This window comes from Acomys russatus, chromosome 1 (genome assembly GCF_903995435.1).
Source record: "Acomys russatus chromosome 1, mAcoRus1.1, whole genome shotgun sequence".
Classification (NCBI taxonomy): domain Eukaryota; kingdom Metazoa; phylum Chordata; class Mammalia; order Rodentia; family Muridae; genus Acomys; species Acomys russatus.
The window spans coordinates 43,526,126-43,548,796 of record NC_067137.1 but is presented as its reverse complement, the minus strand read 5'-3'; the positions used below and the strand labels follow the sequence as shown (position 1 = coordinate 43,548,796).

General features: G+C 44.7%; 1 protein-coding gene across 1 annotated transcript in view; it reads left to right on the top strand.

Moving 5' to 3' along the window:
- Positions 1-344: 344 nt before the first annotated feature.
- Tpo (thyroid peroxidase) overlaps positions 345-22,671 on the top strand; it is a 62,644-nt gene continuing 40,317 nt past the window's right edge. Inside the window, exons 1-4 of the mRNA XM_051153593.1 lie at positions 345-438; positions 7,111-7,195; positions 12,456-12,607; positions 14,508-14,640. Coding sequence (XP_051009550.1) covers positions 345-438; positions 7,111-7,195; positions 12,456-12,607; positions 14,508-14,640 — 464 coding nt within the window. The remainder of the gene's footprint in view (positions 439-7,110; positions 7,196-12,455; positions 12,608-14,507; positions 14,641-22,671) is intronic.

Here is a 22,671-nt window from a genome sequence, read left to right as displayed (position 1 = left end):
GAAGACTTAGTGAGTGGACGTGATCAATTTCAGATCTTCTGTTTCATCCAAAATCTCTTCATTAGAATCCTCATGCCATAAGAAATGTGGCAGGTGCCAGAGAATTATTTATCTGTATAAGGCTAAATGCCTAACCTTGGCTATTTGCTTCACATATATGTTTGAAGAGATAAAGTTTCCATTCTCTACCCCACCTTTCTGATGAAGAGAGGACCAGATCTGAGGATGGTTCGATGTCGTAGGGAGGGGCAGCCTTGGACTTGGGAGGACCCACCTGAGGAGAGGCCTGGGTATCTGTGTGCTGCTGACTATATGGTTATCTCTTTTCCCACATCAGCTCCAGAATGAGAGCACTTAGAGCCATGGTGGTCACACTGGTGGTGTTGGGAACTGGAATTTTCCTCCCTTTTATCCTGAGAGGCAGAGAAGTCTTCTGGGGTAAGTAACAAATAATATATGATCTTTTAATCTTGTAAAGCTGTTTATCACACTCAACAAACCCAACATGTCATGCCAGTTGCTGAGAACCAGTTAAGATCTTGATGTGCTTTTCAAAGAAAGTGCTGTAATTCTTCAGTTTAGAAGGATAAGATGTATTTCCTCCTTTAAAATAACTGATTTTTCCACGATTGTAGAATAAATCATTTCCAATTTTACACACATACACATATGTATGTGTGTGTTTGTGTGTGTGTGTGTTTTGAGTATTTTTGTTTTTTGCTATGAAATCGTTTTTCATTAAATGTCTCTGGTATAGTTTGTGAAGTTAGGCAGATGTATGGGAAATTGTGGAAGAAAGCTTCTGAGATGTTATAAAGGGGGAAAAAGGAAGAAAAGACGGAAAAAAGAAAGAAGGGAGGAAGGACCGAGAGAGAAAACGAAGGAAAGGAGGGGACAAAGATGGGTGAGGGAAGGGAAGGGAAGGGAAGGGAAGAAAAGAAGAAAGGGTCATAGGGGAAGAAGGGGATTAAGGACAAATGGTCACACAGAAGCGAGCTTTCTGGTGACTGGATGCTGGGGGCGGGACACTTGGTGTGCCCTAGTCTCTCAAACTCAGCCCAGCCCTTGGGTCTTAACATTCTCATCTATACTCAGATCTGGTTCCTGCTAGGAGCTACATTCTGCCTATCTTTTCTGACTGTCTGAACATCATGACTGTATTGAAATCACTCTGCTGCCTTCTCCTAAAGAAAACCTCCTTCCTCTCTTCCTCCTGGGTATCCACACCGGTTACTCTGCGCCCTGCAAAGCATTCTTTCTGAGGAGCTTGCCACTCCTCTTCCAAGTCTGGGTCTTCAAGTGACCACCACCAGCATTCCTGGTGAGCTTTAACTTTGGAAGTGTGTTGCCATGACAACTAAGGAAACCAAGTGGGGTGCTCATTTTAAGCCTTCGAGAGAAACTAAGTATACCCCTTCACCCCAGTCCTTCTAACATCTGGAACATGACAAGTGTTCAGCACACATGGGGGGGGGGGAGTGAGGGGGGAGCAAACCACTTTGTCCTTTGTTCAATAGCTATTAAGACCCTAAAGGGAGAAAACAAGACTGAAAAGCTAGAGGTCACGTGGTTAAAGCTATTGCACCTGCGAGCTGTTCATAAAAACGTCTGCACAGTGTGGCTTTGAATTTTGAAATTATATGATTTTCAAAACTCAGGAGATGAGGTATCTATAACTCTACCTACAGATTATTTGTTTTGTTTCTTGAGACAGGGTGCTAGTATGTATCCCGTGTACTCACCATGTAGAACACACAGAGATCTGCCTGCCTCTTCCTCTGCCTCCAGAGTGCTGGTATGAAAGCATGGTTTATAAGTCTGTAATATATTCAACTCTTCTCCTTTTAATAGTATATAATAACGTGCAGCATAGCTTGTATAATGATAATGCACCTTGGAGTGTACTTTACAATTCATTAGGATATTTTAAAGCCGGCTTGTTATCCATCCATCTACCCTATACATTTCTTATTTAGAAAATATACTAGCAGTACTGCGACACATTGGTAGGGAAACATTAAAGAGGATGGAACAAGAGAAGCTCAAAGTCAAGGCCTGCTTTGGGTGTTGCTGGGATTGCAAGGTGCAGCTATGCGATGGATACACAAGTCACGCCACAGGCACATGAGAGGTTTTATTGGGGGAAGAAGTTAGAGAGAATGACTCTAGGGAGACAGAAGGAGAAAAGAGAGTTGGTGGCGAGGAGTGTCCCCGTATAAGGTGACCCCAGCGAATGAAAGAGTGTTTAGGGAACCATGGCATCTGGGCAGCTGCTGAGGATGTGTTGCACTGTCACTGAGGCTCTGAGGTGGCCTCAGAGATGCCTGTTGTCCCATTCTAAGTCCTCTGCAGCAGGCCACAGAGATACCTGACTGCTAACAGCTATAGCTTTGGTCTGGTATAGGTCAGTGGAGGGGCACTGGCTTGCCACGTCTGAGGCCCTGGGTTTGATACTAAGTTTTTAAAAAATCACTAAAACCACTGCTAATGCACTTTAAATGCTGATTGGTATGTTAACACACCTATAATCCCACCAGAGGCAAGGAGAATCAAGCGTTCATGGCTAGCATCAGATATGTAGCCACTTTGAGTGAACTCTGGCTGGACTTCATAAGACCCTGTCACAGAAAAACAAAAACAAGCAAAAAGTATTTGTTTTAGTGGTTCGATTTTATGTTCTTTAGTGTAAGAACTTTTTTCCAACAGTGACTTTGAAACTAAATATTCCCTGGTAAAATGTACTTGAAACATAGTTTTTATCCGGTCTATTTCACTACAGCCCAAATTAAATGCATTTGGAAAATGGCAATGCAGATGACTTTGTGCATTTGGGGGACATCAATGACACCTTGAGGAGCAAAACTATAGGGGACACAACACACACACACACACACACACACACACACACACACACACACACACACACACACACACACACACACACACACACACACACACACACACATTATTGTGCAGAGCCAGATGGCTCAAAGCACAGAAGAAACCCCAGTACCTGGGAATTCGGTAATAAAGTACTGAAAATGAAAAAAAGGTTTCATTTTCTCTTAAAGTATACCCACAGCCATTATAAATCTAGGAAAACCTTGCTCATTGTGCCTCTTGACAGCCTTCAGTAGCACGTGCTTTGTGAAAACCTGTGTATTCCTCTCGACAGACTGAGATGGGCTTCCGGTGTTTTTACAACACTAAGATCCATGCGAAATTATCTGTATGGCGAACCCGGCAGCTAGTTGTAGCTGTGAAAAGAGAATAAGATGCAAATGAGCAGCAGGAGCAGGAGAGCTGCCTGCAAATCCTGAGACTGGGAAGCCAGCCTCGTGGGGGAGTTTGTTTAAAAGGAAAGCTGGCCAGCTCAGTTCACCAGACTTCTGAAAACAGCGATCATCAAAACGGCTCTGAGCAAGAGCCAACTGATCTGAGTTAGCCAAGGGCAGCTCTTGGGAGCCTGGGGCCTTGGAGGCTTTGGAGAGGAAGACTTTGGCTTTCCTTGCTGTCTCTTTGCAGTGGTGAATATATTTGGAACAATGTACCTGTTTCTTTGCCCTGACATATAGCACCTTCTTGTATAATGGCCTCTTGCGTTCCAGTTATGGATATGCAAGAGGTGGGAGTCTAGAGGCCAGTGTGCCTCCTATAGCAGATGGCACTTTCAGGACATACATGTGGAAAGCCAGATGACAGACACTATCTCCAGGACAGGGAATGAGTCCAGTTGCACTCTAGATTGTGGATTTCTGTTCTAGACAAGCAGAAGAGACCAAGTTGAAATTCTTGGGGCTATTGACCTACCCTCAACCACAACCAGAGGTAGTCTGTGCCCCTGCTTGGTGGCTTTTGAGATGCAAAGCATGCCAAGGGTTTTAGAGAAGCACTCTATCTCCCCCTGCTGGTCAGAAAGTGCATTTGTAAAGTGTCTCACCACTCCCTACTGGGGAGAAAAAAAAAGAGACTACTCCAGGTCTCTTGGAAGGCACAGACACTCAGGAAGCCACGTTGCAAAGCCACCTGCCAACTGCCTGGGGGGCAATCCCCATTTATCTGCCTCTTCACAGCGTGCTCCCTAGTAATTAACAACCTGTTTCTGCTTCCCTCCCTCCCTCCCTCCCTTTTTCTTTTCTTTCTTTCCTTCCTTCCTTTCTAGCTGAATTCTCTTCTGCTCTGTCAGTTGCCTCTGGCAGCTCCCATGGGATGTCAGCACACAGACTGAGGCTTGCTGGCTGCCATGGGATGGCAGCGCACAGACTAAGGCTTGCTGGCTGCCAGTTTTCCTCGTGTTTATCCTTCTTTTGTCGGTCTTATTTATTTGGCCCCAGGAAGTTCATCTAAGATGGGCACAAGGGAAGACTCTCTCCTGTGCTCTGAATGAATGAGACACCAATGATGTTTATGCAAAACATCATTAATTTAAAATCTACCCAGTTCCACAAAGACTTTTTTAAGTGTTCTTATCACAGATAAGTGTTTCTGCAGGAAATGTTTCAATAGGAAAATCTTGGGGTTCAAAGACAAAACTTAAAATAGTAAACTTTTCTTTGAAATTTGGTAAAAATATTTTATAATATAGCAAATTAAAATATATGATTATTTTAATTTAAATATCAACTAAGCATTGGTCAATAACAAATTCTTTCATGGCAGCTACTACTCAACAAATAGTAAATGCACACACACACACACACACACACACACACACACACACACACAATTTTTTTATTAAATTATTTAACTCTTACATAATGAATGGAAAGTGTCTACTAAGTCCAGTTTCCAACTGGGTACCAAAGAGGTAGAGACCATGTGGGCTAGCCCTCTTAAGATTCATAGTGCACAGGGCACCGAGTGAAGAACTGATTATTTTCTTCCGCTGCATCCCACTCAGAGGGCCATTATTTTGTTAAGGAAGAAAGAATGAGTTGGATATTTTAAGTAGATACTTTGGGAGGGGGTGTAGGAGGTGTACACAGGTGTGTAGGGGTGTTTGTGCCCATGTTTACGTTACAGAGGCCAGAAGAGGGCATCAGGGCTGCTATTCCATCACTCGGCCAGAAGAGGGCATCGGGGCTGCTATTCCATCACTCGCCATATGTTTACTCTAAGACAAGTCTTCTCACTGAACCTGAAACTTGACTGGCAGCCAATGAGTACCAGTGGCCCTCCTGTCCCTGTTTTGTGTAGCTTTGCAGCGAAAGGTTCAAGCAGCCATGCAAAACTTTGTCATGGCTACTGGGATCCGACCTGTGGTTCTAATGCTTCTGTAGCAAATGTTCTTTTGTTCACCAATCCATTTCTTTAGTGCCAGAGGATGATACATTTTATGGTAAGGGGGAATCAAGTTATTACACCCAGAGCTTTGAAAATTAAACCCGGTCCTCTTAGATTGTAAGGGTCTTGGATTCCATGGAAAGGAACGTGGATGTCACTCTGGGGCATCACGGTCTTTGTGTTGTGAGGGAAGGCATAGCCCCACAGGTCTGTATTTAGATGGCTCAGAGGTTAAGAGTACCACCTGCTCTTCCAAAGGTCCTGAGTTCAAATCCCACAACCACATGGTGGCTCACAACCATCTGTAATGTGATCTGATGCCCTCTTCTGGCATGCAGGTGTACATGCAGGCAGAGCACTATATACATAATAATAAATAAATAAATCTTAAAAAAAAAAGGGGGGGGGGAAGAAAACTACCTGACTGACAACAGGAGCAAAAGAAAGGTGAGATGTGTCAGCCATCATTTTTCCCACTTAGTGATGGGGTATACAGCACTTCCCAAATGGCACTGAAAGAGTGAGAGGAAAATAAACACATCTTCAAGTGTCTCCAGTGGCACTTGACTCCAGACAAACTATCAGAAGCTGTCTCGGTCACTGTTCTATTGCTGTGAAGAGACACAGTGACCAAGGCAACACTTACAAAAGAAAGCATTTCACAGTTTTAGGGGATTAGTCTAAGATCATCATGGTGGGCAGACAGGCATGGCGCTGGAGCAGCAGCTGAGAGCTTTACATCCTGATCCATGGGCAGCAAGAAGAGAGAGAGAGACAGAGACAGAGAAACAAAGACAGAAGGAAGACATCAGGGAGACTGGACCTATCATGAGCTTTTGAAACATCCACATCCAGCCCCAGTGACACATCACTTCCACAAGGCCACATCTCCTAATCCTTCCAAATAGTTCCACTAGCTGGGGGGCCAAACATTCAAACATATGAGCCTGTAGGGACCGTTCTTATTCAAACCACTGCAAAGGCCATGAACTCTCATAGACACGGAGGAAGTTTAAGCTGAAGATGAATATTTGGGGGAGAATAAAAGACAAATAAAATCCAGAGGATTGAAAGATGTCACAGAAGAGGGGAAGGATCAGCAAGGAAGAGAACTTGGTGACATAGACAGAAAACAAAAATCCATTATTCTATGGACCCTCTGGGCTCAACAGGTCCTCCACAGAGAGCCAAACAATTTGTGTATAAACAGATCCAAGAAATGACCATGCTCAAGTGACAGCCCTGAGCAGAGTGCAATGTTCCAATACCACTCAGCCATCATATCTTAACCCAAGTGTAGTATCCTGATGCTAGAGCCCACACGTACAGCCTCCCTGCTGGCAGGCCAGCAATGCCCTCCCAGTCTAGGAAATGAGTGCTTTTCCCCATCCGGTCAATTCAGGAATGCAAATGAGAACTAGATGTAGCAAGGTACATTTAGAAGGAAAACGAGAAGACACACTCTGCCCAAAGACGGGGAATGGTGTCGTCTTGGGAACTCGTGGTCTCAAGCATCTCAGACTCTACATCTTATTGCTTCTTCTTGCATCAGATATCAAAGGTAGATGCTGTCAGGGCCTGAATGCTGCAAAGTTCTCTCACTGATACAGTGTCTGGAATATGCGGTGACTTGGCTTACCTTTATGCAATTTGTTTCATTCTTGTTTAGAAGTTAATGCTCAAAGGCATCCCAATACTCTGTCCATTTCTAGAGACTACATGGCGGTCACCGTGGCCATCTTCCCTTAAGAAGAAAGCTAAAGCTGGCCGAGGTGCTGCACTAGGGGGAGGGGATCTGTTCTGATGATGCGGTGTTTTATATTCTAGGGAAGACCATGAAGTCCCATGTTATCAGTGTTGTGGAAGCGAGCCAGCTCATGGTGGATAATGCAGTCTACAGCACCATGAAAAGGTGAGTGATGGTGTTCACCGTTACCCACTTCTACAATCGAGGCATTGAAGCTCACGTGAGGTGATTCATGGTTCCATTGTTGTTGGCAGCAGGGGAAAACAATGCTTAGTCTTAAAATTCTGTGCAGAGAAACAAAAATCAAAAGCCCGTGGTCTAACCATAGTTCAAAGTGCAATAATAACAGAGTCTGAGGCTTGGACAGGAATAACATTAGGACACATTAAGGAGAAAGGGATGCTGTGTACTTAGGCTTGGTGCCTATCCACTGTAATGGCACCACAACACTACCTCAAGCATAGAAACAGTCTCAATCTGATCATCACTTTTTCTCAAAATAATTGACCTCATACACTCTTTTTTATTTTTATTTATTAATTTTTTTGTTTTGTTTTTCAAGACACAGTTTCTCTGTGTAGCCTTGGCTGTCTTAGACTCACGCTGTAGACCAGGCTGGCCTCAAACTCACAAAACTCTGCCTGCCTCTGCCTCCCTGAGTGCCGGGATTACAACCATTGCACCATCATTCCCAGCTCATTTTAAATTTTTTAATAAAATGTTTTATAATCTTATTGTATGTGTGTACATGTTTTACTCAATGCATGTCTAAGCATCATGTGCTTGTTTTGTGCCTGCAGTGGGCATAAGATCCCCTGGAACTAGATTTATAGACAGTTATGAACCCCTGTGTGGGTGCTGAGAGTCTAGTTTGTGTCCTCTAGAAAAGAAATCAGTGCTCTGAACTCAGCCACATCTCCAGCTCCTGACATTACACCGTTAAATATGTGACAGACACCAATTCTAATGGCATCATGGTGTCTCGTTAGATGTTCAGAAAACATCACATGTGTTAAATATGAAAAATAAGAGGCAAGGCAAAAGATATGATATGGAGAAGGTTATTTGTAGAAGTGTGGGAGAGCAGGAAAGGAAGAGGGGAGAGAGAGAGAGAATAAGAGTGAGGAAGAGAAAGAGGGGGACAGAGGAAGAAAGGGAGATGAGGTGTTTGCCCTTTTTATACCCTGTGTAGCTGGTGGGTAGGTGATGATGTCATGGGTTGCTAGGCAGACTGGTGGCAGGTATGCTAACAACAAACATACAAGGTTTTGTCTTCACAAGCTTATCATTTTATTGGAAGTTGGTGAAAAGTTACAACATCTCTCAGGATACAAGTAGAAAATTGTTTCATTATTCCACATTTGCTACAAATTGTTACCTGACTTTTTTTTTTTTAATTGAAGGTGAAAGAATGAGGAAACAATATTCCCTGAGCAGATGAACTGATGGAATCATCAGAGTTTTCAGTAGTGTGGGATGCTCTGGCATTCTTAGAGCCAGAGAAGTTACCCACTGGAGGTGGGAGAGATGGCAGAAAACGTCATAAACCTGAGAGTCTCAGGGTGCCAACCTCAGTGTAGGACCTACACCTGATGACATGGGGCCCCGTGACTGCACCAGTAGGAGAAGAAGAGGCGTGAGGCTGTGCTTCGCCTGTGGTCAGCAGCCTGTGTTGCTACAGTAGAAACTAGAGCCAAGTCTAAAAGCTGGCAAGTGTGGATAGAACCTGCTGTCAGTCATGGCTGGGCCATCTAGGTCAGATGTGCTGGTAGGAAGTAGCTCCACAGACCCCTGTATGGGGGACAACTTACACTCAGTCCTTTCTAGACCTGTTGGAATGAAGCCACCAACTCCTTGGCTCTCTTGAATCAAGAGTCATCAGCAGATCAAGATAAGATTTTTTTTTATTCAAAATTTCACTTGTGCATCTACAGAACAAAACCTAAAACCTATATCTATATATTTTATTAAGTGGCCCTTTCTCTCCCTCTATTTCTTTCTCCCTTTCTCCTCCTCTCCTTTATATCCCTCCAAGAATGCAGAAAGACTACTTTCCCTACTTTTTCTCTGCTGAGAGGCAGTGGGTCTGGGGAAACAGGAAGCTCTAGACAGCACAAAGTACCAGAACCACACACATCCTTATCACTTCCTGGAGGGACAAATTCGTTCCCTTTCAGCATTCAAAGTCAATTTCTGATTCACGGTTGCCCATGGGCTCCAGGCTATACTCATCTGGATTATCTGTGCTCAGATAGCTGACATCATCCCGGGCTGCTGACACTAAGGATATTCTAGGTTCTGCGCGGCAGCAGAATGAGAAGCGAAGGGCACGAGATGACGTGATGAGGCCGACACTGTTGCACTGTGTCCTCCACTTCTCAAACCCTCTGGGGGACTAAAGAGAGCATAAATCTGACACTGGCTCTCCTCCTTGGCTTTTCACGTGAGGAATGCTGAGCCAGCTAAACACAGAGTCCCCGAAATGCAAGTGTGAAATCAATATCCTTCTGCAAATATAAAGACACACACCTCTCATTAAACACACTCCCATGGTCTGCAGCTGGACTCTTAATGAGCCCTGCAAGATGGCTGGAGACCTTCACTGTGATTGGAGGATTAACACACAGAGCCGCCTGCTCTGCATTTCCCTAGAGGCGGCAGCAGATGGACAGCTAGCTGGCTGGGCATTGATAAAACACCCCACGAAGCCCCTAAGATCAGAGCACAGGGCAGGCTGAGTATGAGGGGAGGTACCCACCATGGAGGGCCAGTCCTGTTGAAGAGCTGTGTGATAGCTAAGGGGACAACCAGAGGAAGATAAAGGCATTGATCCAATGATAACGACCACTATCATCAGCAAGCTGTGAGGACTAGAATGTCCAGCCTAGAGGTCAAGGCACAAAGACAGCCTGTCTCTAGTGGCTGTTCACCTCTAAACAGGGCAAGGTACTGGTATCACCAATCAGCCAGCCAAGGGTTCTTTTGCTCTATCCACATAGGAATTCTGGGCAGGCAAGGAGAAGCTCTTCAAATTCCCATCTCTAGAAGCTTTCATTTTCCCTTTTGGCAGCAGTGAGCAAGTGTATTGGGCTTGTAGAAGCAGCCGTGAGTGGCGCCCTCTAGTGCCAGAGTCCCTGTGAGTCTCAGGAATCAGGACCTACAAATGTACCTTTCAGGGCTGGAGTTTTAAACACTTAGCCCGTGGCAGGAACCAGTGCTGTAGCTCTCAGCCTAGAGTCTGAGGTCCTTGACTCTTTAGGAATTGATGACTTCCTGAGAATATTCTAGCAACCAGGGTCTACAGGTTCTCTTCTCTGGCTTCTTATAAGCCTGTCCTTCCTCTGTCTCAGCAATCCATTCGCTCAACATCTTTTCATCTTTCCTTCTTGCTGCCCTAGCTGCTCTCAAGCTGTTCGGCTGTTTCCTCAACAGTCAGGTAACTGGCTACTCAAGCCCTCCTCAGTACTAGCACCACGCAGAGCCATCAAGGCTTGTGTTTTGGACCCGCTGTGGCCTTTGCCCCAGTCATAACAGTTCTGCTAGAACACCAAGAGAAGTGCCCCTCTAATGAGGTAGAAAATGCTCATCAGGGCTCACGGCAACAAAAGGCCTGGAATAGAGCGCCTTCAGGAGCTGGGGCGAGAAGCAGAGTTGCAGTATTTGTTACAGCATCTGTGGCGTATTCGGTGGCTGGCTGTGACATAATGACACGGAGCAGGCTGTTACACTGACAGTCTTTCTCCGCAAGGCAGCTCGAGCAGCAAGGGAGAGTTCATTGACCACTAAATAGGAAGACAAATAACCCTGTTTACAAAGATGAACATCAGAAGCGGTGCTCACAGTACAAACATCAATACACCACATTTTCCCCTTAGCAACATCCTCTGCTCAAATAAATTTTAGAGAAATATCTCTCTATCTGTAGGGGCCATGCTTCTGTCTACCACTGGCACCTCAGGAAGATGTAGCCCCTCTGGTGGTGAGTGTCAATGGCCTCTACTTCTGAACTGGGGTCTCCTGCTCTCAACCCCACAAAGCTTTGATCAGTTCCTGTCATAGTGCCCAAGTGGGAAAACCTGTCTCCTCAGGGCTCAGGATTTCACTGGATCTTTTACAAATATGTGGGCATGTAAAAAAAATATATGAGTATTTCATGTCACATTTTATATCCTGGACATTGGTAAATAGAGTCACTCATTTCCAATGTGTGTGAGCTCAGTGTACCTGTATTTCAACATTGTTGCTGTCACATCTACCTTATAAAAACTGCTCAGGTTGCGTGAATTAAGTGTTAAATTCCTTGCCTATATAATTGTCATATTATGGAATTTATTTTCTGAGGTTTTCAAGGGTTTTTTTGGTACTGTATATTTTGAGATATCATGCATGCTGTTTGGATATACACATAAATATAGAAATGGCTACAACAGACACTGGCCTGAACACGACACTGAAGTAACTGGTTTTGTTCTGTGGTAAGAGCAGGAGGCCCCTCTTGTCACGTTTTCAGACCAAAGTATGATGTCACTGCACTGGAGCATCTGAAACATGACTTTTGCTCAGAGATCAGTGTGTATTTTAGGCTATTACTAATACATGGAAAATGTAGACATTCCACTTAGTCACAGTATGATAACACTGAAAAGAGGACTGTTTTCCCAAAGTACACAGTAATATAGACCTCAGTCCATCTGGCAGTTGGCAGCAGGAAAGGATACTTGTGCCAGCTTCAGGGTTCTGCCTGGCGTCAGACCCTCAGACTCTGGAGCATTTGGTGAGCCTCCCTTTCCAGCTGAGACTGCCCTGCATAGGTTTTGATGAAAACCAAAGAACTGCTAAAGAGAATCAATTCAGATATCGATTATTTTATAAAGAGAAAACAATGACCATTTTTTCCCAGCATCCAATAATTGATACTCTGTAGCTGTGTTCTATCCCTTTTACCTGACCCCAACAATTCTGTGGCTCAGAACCATGTAGGCTTTTTCTTTGTATAGTCCACATTTCATCATATGCACAGTCCCTTACTGAATGTTTTGTTTATTTATTTGTTGGGTGTGTATGCATATGTGGTAGATGTGTTGGTGATAGGGAGAAGAAAGATGGGGAAATGCATGTTTGCATGTTCATATGTACATGCATGAGGAGTCCAAAAGTTAGCCTCAAGAGTCATATACCTTGTATTTTGAAATTTGATCTTTCATTGAAACCCTGAGCTTACCAGTTAGGTTAGGCTAGAAGGTATCCAAGAGATCTACCTGCCTCTACCTCCCAACACTGGAAATACAGGAACATGACACCATGCCCAGATTTTTCCACAGGTTCTGGAGATCAAATCTGAGTGCTTACATGCTTGTTCATCAAGTACCACTGCGAACCGAGTGCCCCTCAAGCCACGTCTAACCTAAGTCTCCTTGTCCTCTAGAAACCTCAAGAAAAGGGAAGTCCTTTCCCCATCCCAGCTTCTGTCTTTATCCAAGCTGCCAGAGTCCACCAGTGGGGCTGTTTCCCGAGCAGCAGAAATCATGGAAACATCGATACAAGCCATGAAACGTGGAAGGTCACAGTTCCCCACGGGTAAGCAGCCCACAGGCCTCCACCTCTGCTTAAACCCGCTCACAGTTTCTTATTTCTGTTATTCTGGGAAATCAGCTTCTCCCCCACTCAAATCCTATTTGGTGAAACATCTAAACACGCCTTTTATGGTCTAAAATATATTGGGAAATTTCCTGTAGCTTTCCCACCTCACGAAACTTGCGGAGTACATTCAGCTGTAGGGGCTCTCTAAGGAGACATTCATTCAGGTTGTGCCTTGTCACAGCAAGCAGAGCCTCAACTTCCCAGTTTGCAGCCAGGGCCTTCTGACAATCTGTTACCCAAGGAATGTGACAGCCGCCTGGGCTTTTCAAAAAATGAGACAAGCCTGGAGTCGGCTGTGGACCTGAGATACGGAAGCCAGAGATGCAACGTAATTTTTGTGGTGCCGCACTGAAAAATAAGCTTTCGTTTTAGCAAACTTGGTGAGATTTATTTTCAGTGCCGTGTGGCGAGCCACTTGATCTGTAAGTTAATCTAATGCTGCTCTGCCTGATGAGATAAACTCATTTTAAACCAGTATTAAGTACAGTGCTCAGATCCTACGTTGAGTAGTTGAGTTTGATTTTTATAGCAACTGTAAAGTCATTCTGCAAACGGGTTTGTTTCAGACCACATAGAAAGACCTTTCTACAGACACTGCTCCCTGTCCAGTAGTGACATCATCTCAGACAGTGGTAGAAGTGATGGTGGGATGACGTGTCTCCAGGATGGGAGCCTACTGGCTCCTGCTTCCTGTTCTAAGGCTCTCAGGCCAGGTAAGAGTGAGAGCACATTGGGAAGTCAGGCCATAATGTGAAACTGATATATGTGAAATATCCTAAAGGATATTTTGACATAAATAATATAGATTTAGCCACTCCAGAACATTTAAGATATAAGGAAAGTGAGCCAATCCAGATACACTTCCTGTCACGCATCCATAAGCAAACAGTAAGTGCACTGGGTAGAAGCACTAGGTTGTTCCCTGAGCATCGGGTTGTTGACCAACAAAAGCTCAGTCATCTGAGTCTTTTTACAGGATTTTGTTTGCTGTGCTCCAGCAAACAAGGACCACACAGCCCTCATACAGGTATAAACAAACCCTCCTGAGGTTGCTCACTGTGGCCTGAAATGAAATACTCACCGTTGAGATGCTTGCTCCATTTCTCTTCTATTTGAAAATAGCATGCATTCCTGTTGGATTTTCTTTCCCTAGGAAGTATCTCAGTTTCATCAATATGTATTCATCACAGTTTTATAGGTGATCTTGGAGCTTCCTTACCTTGATTTGTTGAATAACATAAACAGTGACAAAATTCTCAAGAAAAACAGTAAACATCAACAAATAAGACTGTTTTCAGAGGCGCTAATCTAGAGGAATTTTTGAGAGAAAAGAATCAATAGGAGAACAAAAAATAAAGGCTTTTATAGTAGAAGGAATGAGCAGTATTAGCAAGCTTAACCAAGGTGGGTCTCTACAGGAGGATGCTCATCCTCTCTTAGTGCTCTCCTGGGTAATTGTGAGATGGGAATGTCTTGTTGTACAGATATAACAAGTTGGCCCCAGGCATGTGTCCCATGAGAAGGTGGACAACTCTGAGAAGTAGCCTACTGCCTTGTCTTCCTGGAGCAGCATGGCACCTAGCTTGCTTTTCTGAATCATCACAAAGCAAAAAGTAAACAAAACCCCATTCTCCTAGCATCGAAGATGTTTGAGGAGACTGAACGAAGGAATGAAGGGATGTATGACTGAGTGGGGGATGATAGGTTTTCTCAGAACAGTGACGAGGCTGAACAGGAAGTGCAGACTTGGATGTTGAGACGATGGCGGACACTATATTGGAAAGGAAGTTTATCTGGTGTAGATGTCATACACAGTCTCCTCTGTCCTGTTCTGCAGATGCCCTATCAGCAGACCTTCTGGGCACAATTGCCAACCTGTCAGGATGCTTGCCTTTCATGCTGCCACCAAGATGTCCTGACACCTGCCTGGCGAATAAGTACCGACCCATCACAGGGGCTTGCAACAACAGGTACGGTGTGAAGACCCTCTACCATCATGGGCCCCTCATGAGCTTGATCATGACTACAAGACATCATGTTGTAGGCCATTAGATCTTTGAATTGTGACCATCCACCCAACTCCAACTACCTGGCATCACTACCCTCATGCTGCCCTGCACTACAGACAGAGATGGCGAAGGAGAGCTTCTTTGCTCTGCCTCACTCTCATATTCTAAATCACAGAATGGATTACCATCACTTGATGTCTCAAGCCAGATACCTAGAAAGCATCTTTGATCTCTCCAAATCTCCTGCCTGTCTCTAGTGTATTACCAGTCTGTCTGCTTCCTCCCACCAACCTTGACCAAAGGAAGAATTTGACCCTTTGCCACAAGGTATCAGCCCTTGTGTCATGTAGCGCTTGCTTCCCTCCATGTATGTGCCCTATGTTAGACACAAATCATCATGATGCCTGACACACACCCTCTCCCCCTGCCATCACTTAGCTTCAGAGCAAGATCCTAGCTCAGTATAGTTTTCTGGAGGCATCCCACCTAGTCTAGCCAGCCAGCTACATCAGTGCTTTGACCACTTTCTTCATGTTTCTCCATTTTAATCCTTTCCTTTACCTTCTCCCTATCCTACACCCATATATAGTGGGGAGTGCATAGTCCTGCCTTGGCTCTACACAGTGCTGCGTATCAGGGCTGGGTAGAGAGCTAGATGAACACCCAAGAAGTGTGTGAAGTGAGTGTGGGTGAGGGCCACTGTCTGCAGGCAGCAAGCCTCTTGAGGGGGACATTGCATACACTCTATCAAATCTCCTCCTAGGTTGTTTCTGCTCAGCTGCCAGTAGATGTCAGCTGTTTCTTGGGTTCTTCCAGCCTTCCGATGGACTGCTGTTAGATAGTTTCCATGTGCCCTGGCTGGCCTTGCTTTCCAGGCTTGATTCTCTATGTCCAAGGTACTAGTGTGGCCACACTCACATTATTGCTAACCCTTTCAGCTGGGCAGGTTCCTCTTCCCAGGACTCTGGCTGCCTCTGTCAGAGTCCGCTTCTGCAGTTAGCAGGTAGCTTCAGATCAAGCCACTTCTCGTCTTGTCTTTTGACACATCTCCCCTGTGTTCGGGAGTGTGCCTCCCAGCTCTTCGGTCACCACTTACCCAGGCAGTAGCAGGGTGTTTCCTTCTTAGGCCATTCCCTCCCGATTCCCAATGAGGCTCGGCTTCCCGCACACTTCAGCCTCTGTCTACAGAGCCCATGCTGGTCTTCTGTCTCTGCTGTATATACAGCCCCTGGTCACATTTGTACAGCCTTCTCTGTCTTTCTCCAGCCCAGAGTTCCTACCGTGTATGTAGCTGGGGGATCTCTCTGGAATTCCTACTAGCCTTGGCAGGAACTTCATGGTCTTGCCTACGGAGAGTTCACCTGGTACATCCCCTCGTTTCCCAGCTCTTGTTAAGATAGAGACTATTGCTTATTGTCCTATTTTCTCTCAGTGGGTTACACTGAGGTTTTCTTAGTTTCTTTTCCCATTGTGATGATAAGATTCCATGAAAAACCAATGCAAGGGGGAGAGGATCTATTCTGGGCTATATCATTGTGGGGCAATCAGTGCGGTAGGATCACGAAGCAGAAGCTCACATTGTACCCACCGTCCTGAATGAAGAAAACACTGAACGCTGGTTACTGCTTGGCTGGCTTTCTCCACTTTATATAGTCTAGGATCCCCTGCCTGAGGGACAGTCTGAAACACAATCAAGATGGGTCTTCCCACATCAGTCTTCCCCCAACAGGCATGCACAGGCATCTACCAGATGATGCTAAATCGTTTCAGGTTGATGATCAACACTAATCGTCATCGGAGGGAGCTTCTGCTCCATCGTCTCACCTGTGGGTCCCTCATTTGTAGTGGGCACCGAGGAGGAGAGCTTTGTGCATGTCTACATAGATGATGCTTAATGTATTTCAACAGCTAGTACTTTATCCTGAGCCAAGGATCCCCATGTATGTGAGAGCTCACTGCTGAACTCTGGCAATTAGGGGAAGAGGTACGTCTAATCACAGAGGTCTTAACCCTACTAGAAAAGCAGAATCCAACAGAAACAAAGACTTTGGTCATAGTCTGAAAGCCAGTGTGGATCTCACCAGCAAAGCATAACCACCTGGACACTGGCTTTTTCCACTCAAGGAGCTACAGTCAGGTAGCTGTGAGGAATGGGACAAAGCAGAGCTCCTGCCCCAGTCACCATCACCTGTAAACATGACTTTGTAGGCAATCTAATTTTAATTGACGGTAAGTTCTTGCTGATTTGATTGCCGCTGGTCCCAGGGAAACTCCGGTGGCTGCCCCACTGTTGTTGCTTCCTCTTCCTCGCAGCTGAAGCTAACACTGAGCACCGATAACTTCCATGGCAGAAGTGGTTAGAGCTACAGTAGCATTCTCCCTCCCTGGCCACTGTTTCCTTCCCCGAAAATACAGAGAGCTTATACCACAAACCTGCATGCTAAGAAACTGAAAACTGTGCCCTGGGTGCAGGAATTCTTAAGGCACAGAGAAAGGCTGGGCCCACCCTCTAGCAACTTCCCTGTGGGTAGACTTTAGATGTCTAGAACTGCCTACCTAGATGGATCCTGAGTCTAAGAAAATGGATAAATTCTCAGCCCTTCCATCCAGTGGTTGTCTTTCAGAATTGTTCATCACACCTGAGTGTGTTCTGCCCACCCATGGAGGCTTTTTCTCTAACCCTTGCTGTCATTTTACTACTGAGCCTTTCCCTCTGAGGGTTCATTACCAGAAGCCTTCAGCTTTACCCATGAAGCCCTAAGGAAGTGATGGCTGTTTTTGACACTCAGGGTTTATAGAACCATATCTGCTTCCTACCCCCAACCCCACATAGCTCAGAACCTACCAGTGGGAAGCATGGATGTCCTTTCATCTTTTAAAACCAGTCTTTAAGAAATATTCTAGAAAGAGGAAAGCAAGCTACCTAAAATCCAGCCAAATACAGAAGCCTTTGATGTGTTTCAATAGGCATTGGACTCACACTGAAAGGTGGAAAAAAGGAAGTGCTTTTCCAGGCAGTAGCTGGAGAGGTAAAGATACTGAGTGGGATGGACAAACATCCTCTTCATCCATGCTTGGCATTGTGGAGGGATCCCAAGCATGAGATGCTTCAGGGTCATGCCTCTCTCATAAAGACTTAAACATATGGTTGGAATGGAACAGACACCATGTTACAAGCACTGTGTTAAACACATGCCTCCACAGACACAGAGGAGGGATGTGAGCCCCAGATAGTTGAGGGGAAGCCAGCTCTTCTAACAAAAATAGATTACCCAACAAGCCATGTGCACAAGGGGCTGCTGCTGTTTGGCTGGCTTTCTCGGCTTTACATAGACCATGATCCCCTGGCTAGGGAATGGTCCACTCGGTAGTTCCTTCTAAGTAGTTCCTAGGAGTAGAGATGTTCACCTACCTTGGAGAGTGGTTTTCTACTTAAGAAACTAAATAGAAAAGAAGGGACACGTGGAGCCCTAAGCACGTGAAGAAACAACAGCAAGGGTGGATGCAGATATGTGTGGTACTTCTTAGAGCTCAGCCTGGGATCCAAAGCTTGGCCCTTGAGAAGGAAGTATGACCCTTCCAACAAGCATGGGAACAGATAAGATCAGGGCAGGGCAGAGCATGCATCCCAACCCTGTGATATCATGCTCAGATTCTGCTAAAGGACATGGATGAGAATGTGACCAACCATATATGTCCTCTGGAGCCCAGTAATAGCTACTATGACTGTCACCATGAAGCGACTCTTCAGCATCTGACTCCCTTGTTCTTGTCCCCAGTCTTGGAGGGTTCCCACAGTAAGTAGGTGACCTGACTAGCTCAGGGTACTACCGCATCTCAGAATTAGAACAGTCCTTTCAGCTTCTGGAAAGTGTGTGATGAGCCTGATGACCTAGCCTCTCATGGTCTTATTATCCCCTCACCAGGGTTGACTTGAGAGAGTCTAACCTTTGCTTAGCCAACTGTACCTCCCACTCAACAACAGACAGGTGCTGTGATCTATAGAAGGCGAACTTTGCTAAGGCCAACATGTCAGCTTCCCTACAGGCTGACCTGTACTTGTTCCTCATTTGGAGGGACATTTCTCTTCAATAGAGTCTAAAGGCACAGAGTTTTTTTGTTTTTTGTTTTTTTTTTTTTTTCCCCTTAGGGGAAATGACAAACTCTGAAAAGAAAATTTGATGGATGTGTTTCTGTTTCCAGAAGAACTCCCAACTCCATCTGCACATCAAATGTAATTTGTTGTGCAGGTGTCTATAATCATTCCATAATAGTTAAACTTTGAGTTTGCCTTCCAAACACATTGTGAGATAATCCAGTCCTGATAACTGACAGCTTCAATTAGGACCATTCCAGCAGGATTAGCTAGCAGCAGGTGTGATGCTCTGAGGTAGCCTGCTGACTTCTGTGTGTCTACATGCACAGCAAGCCCTTTCCAAAGACGTGTGTCTTCTGGGCACATACTTACCCGGTCCTTTACTCACTATTTTTTTATTTGCATCTTAACATAATTTGTGAAATTGCAATACTTTTCAAAGCATCCCTGGGAGAAATTAACACATTCATCTCCTTTGGGGAAAATCTATAAATTGATAATTAAGTTGCTTTAAACAATAGTTGTTACAGACATGGGCCTGTTTAGAATCTAAATCGCATTTCAATATTCAAAAAGGGAGATATCACTTAACAATGTAGAAACTAGACATTAGACATCAAAACAAATCCTCTCATTTTGGTGTGAGATCAATGCACCCCAAACAATCTGATTAACCTTAAAGGAAAAGGAGCCATTGATGCTGGTGTCCTGTACAACCCTCAGACATGGGCACTAGTGGCTCCAGAAGAGAGATTTTTCAAAACTCTTGAAGAAGCTCACATTTATACCAGGTAAAGAAAAGCACTTTTCTTGTCTGAGAGACCCCGACATGCTCACTGCCCAGAGCAATGAGAAGCCCACCTCTAGGATGCTTGAATTGTGCCCAGTGAAGCAGCTCCCACCAGAGATTTCCCCAAAATCAAGAACCAAGCTTTTCTTGCTCTTCCAGGCCACCTTTTGGGAAGGTAGTGAACTTCTTGGACCACTCCAGGATGTGTGTGTGCCTGCTAAGATGTGCTGAGCTGCTGTGTGTACCTGCCCATGCAAAGCAGCCACCACCCTCATTCCACGTCATTCTACCTTACTGCTGGAAAGTAAGGTAGAAGTAAAAAGAAAGACTAATCTCATATATGACCCAGGGATATTCTGCTGCTTTTTCCTGTGGGTTGGGGCTGGGTAGATGGGCAGAAAAACAAACAGAATGACATCTCCTTGCATAGTAGCCTCATGGTCCCTTTTGAGATGGAAGTACAGGGCTTTTTCCTCGTTAGAATGTGGAATACTGAGATGACAACAATATCTGGCACCTGTGCCTAAGTCCTGCTCACTGGATCTATGAATGAAGAACAGGCACCACACCCTGAAAGGACTTGCAGAGACATTTCTGTTCATTGCTGCTGTCAGCATGTTTGCATTACTGCCATTAACCAAAGCCTAATGAAGATAAATGCAGTGTGATGCATCGACTCCAGGGATGCACGTGCTGATAGGCGTTCCCATGTGGTCCAGAACAGCAAGAGGCATTCAGTAATGTCCATCTAGGCTCTTGTTAATCAGCTGACCCTAGCTGTACAGGTCCGGTGACACACTGTGTGTCCACAGCAGCAACCTGGTGTTCTTGAGTACCTAAGGCCTCCTAGTGAATTTTTGAAATGGGGAAGAAAGAAAGAAAGAAATCACAGCAAAGCCGTGTAAACATATTAGTTTTGCCTGGGTGAAATAAGGCCTCCCGAGAGCTGTACTTTATGGAGGGAGCTACAGGAAGGAACAGCTGATTGTAACAAATCTGTGCAAAAGGCTGGCTGCCTTCGTGTTGCTAATTAAAAGCACTACTCTAAATTGAGCCCACTGGTGGGCTAGATGTCAATGAAGTATTAATAATAGAGTTGTTTTCTACTTACTGTCTCTCCAGACATACAAAAGACATCCTGGTCTGTTACTAACTAGTCCTTCTTCTGGAATGTTCCTAGGTGAAGCATCAGACATGCAAACAATGAGGACTTCCCCCTCCAAGGTCATTTTAAGCAGTTCTTTGTAATGCATAACTGCCTCAGCAACCCCTCCGCCCCTGCACCCCACTGTCTGCAGACATCTCCATGACAAAAAGGAAGGGTTACAATCTCTATCCACAAGAGTATGGACAAGGAAAAACAGTGTTGAAACAGTCCAAAAGAGATTAAAACTCATTTACCGGGCTAGGGAAATGGCTCAGCTTGTAAAGTGCTTGCCATACAGGGTGACCACTGCGTCCGCAGAGTCCATGTAAATGCCGGGTGAGTGTGGCAGCCCATCTATAACCCCAAAGCTCAGCTGGCAGGGACCAGGGATTTCTGGAGCAAAAGATGGCAAGATGATAGTTTGCCCAACTTATCCAAAGGAGTGGAGCACTGGTTCAACAAGATACCCTGCTTAACATAGAAGATAAAGAGGAATAGAAGAGGGTACCTGACATAAACCTCTAGACACACGCATGAACACACACACACACACACACACACCACATATGAACATACACACACATGCAAAGAAATAATCACTTTTCTCATTTCAGTTCTGTATTCTAAGGGCATATATATCCATTTTAAAATATATATTTTAAGATAGATATTAAAATACAACTATTTTCTTTTTCCCATTATTGAAAATAGGTCTTTTCTCATACAATGTATCCTAATTATAGTTTCCCCCCTCTTTCTGCTCTTCCCAGTTCTTCCACAACTTTCCTCCCACCTGGTTCTACTCCCTTGATGTCTCTCATTAGAAAAGAGAAGGCTTCTAAGAGATAACAGCAAAACTTAAAATAAAATGTAATAAAATAAAACCATCACATCAAAGTTAGACAAATCAAAAAAAAGTAAAAAAAAAAAAAAAAAAAAGCCAAGAGAAAGCCAGAGGCCTACATGCTCACACACTCAGAAGTCCCATAAAATCACTAAACTGAGAGCTATAGCATATATGCAGGGGACCTGAAGCACATCTATGCAGGCCCCATGCTTGCTGCTCAGCCTGAGTTCATATCAGCTTTGCTCAATTAATTTAGTTAATTGTTCCCCTGGTGTCCTCCAGCCCCTCTGGCTCTTACTCTCTTTCCATCTCCTCTTCTGCAGGGTTCCCTGAGCTCTGAGGAGAGGGATTTGATTGAGACATTCCATTTAAAGATGGGTGTTCCAAGGTCTTTCTCTCTTTCTTCTCTCCCTCTCTCTCTCTCTCTCTCTCTCCCTCTCTCTCTCTCTCTCTCTCCCTCTCTCTCTCTCTCTCTCTCTCTCTCTCTCTCTCTCTCTCTCTCTCTCTCTCTCTCTCTCTCTCTCTCTCTCTCTCCCTCTCCCCCCTCTCCCTCTCTCGCTCTCTCTCTCCCTCCCTCTTTCTCTGTGTGTGTGATGTCTGGCTGTGGGTCTCAGTGTTTGCTCCCATCTATGAGCAAGAGGAAGCCTCTCTGATGATGGCTGAATAAAGCACTGATCTCAGTCTAGTGGAATGTCACTGGGAGTAGTACCACTTGAAATCAGGAATAGTGAGACCTCCATCAGTTCTTTTATTATTCGTGATGGTTTAAGCTAGCCTAGGTTTTCTTCTTTCTTTGTTTCCATATAAAGCTGAAAATAATCCTTTCAAGACAGGTAATAAATTATCTTGGAATTCTGGTGGCAATTGCAATGAATCTGTGGATTACTTTCAGCAGGATGACCATTTTTACATTAATCCTACCAATCCATGAGCGTAGGAGGTCTTTCCATCTTCTGATATCTTCTTAATTTCTTTCTGCAAAGACTTGAAGTTTTATTGTATAAGTCATTCTCTCTTGGAAAGTCTGGTAAAAATCTGTGCTAAAACCATCTGGCCCTGAGCTTTGTGGGGGTGCTTCTAATGATTACTTCAATTTCACTAAGGGTTAAAGG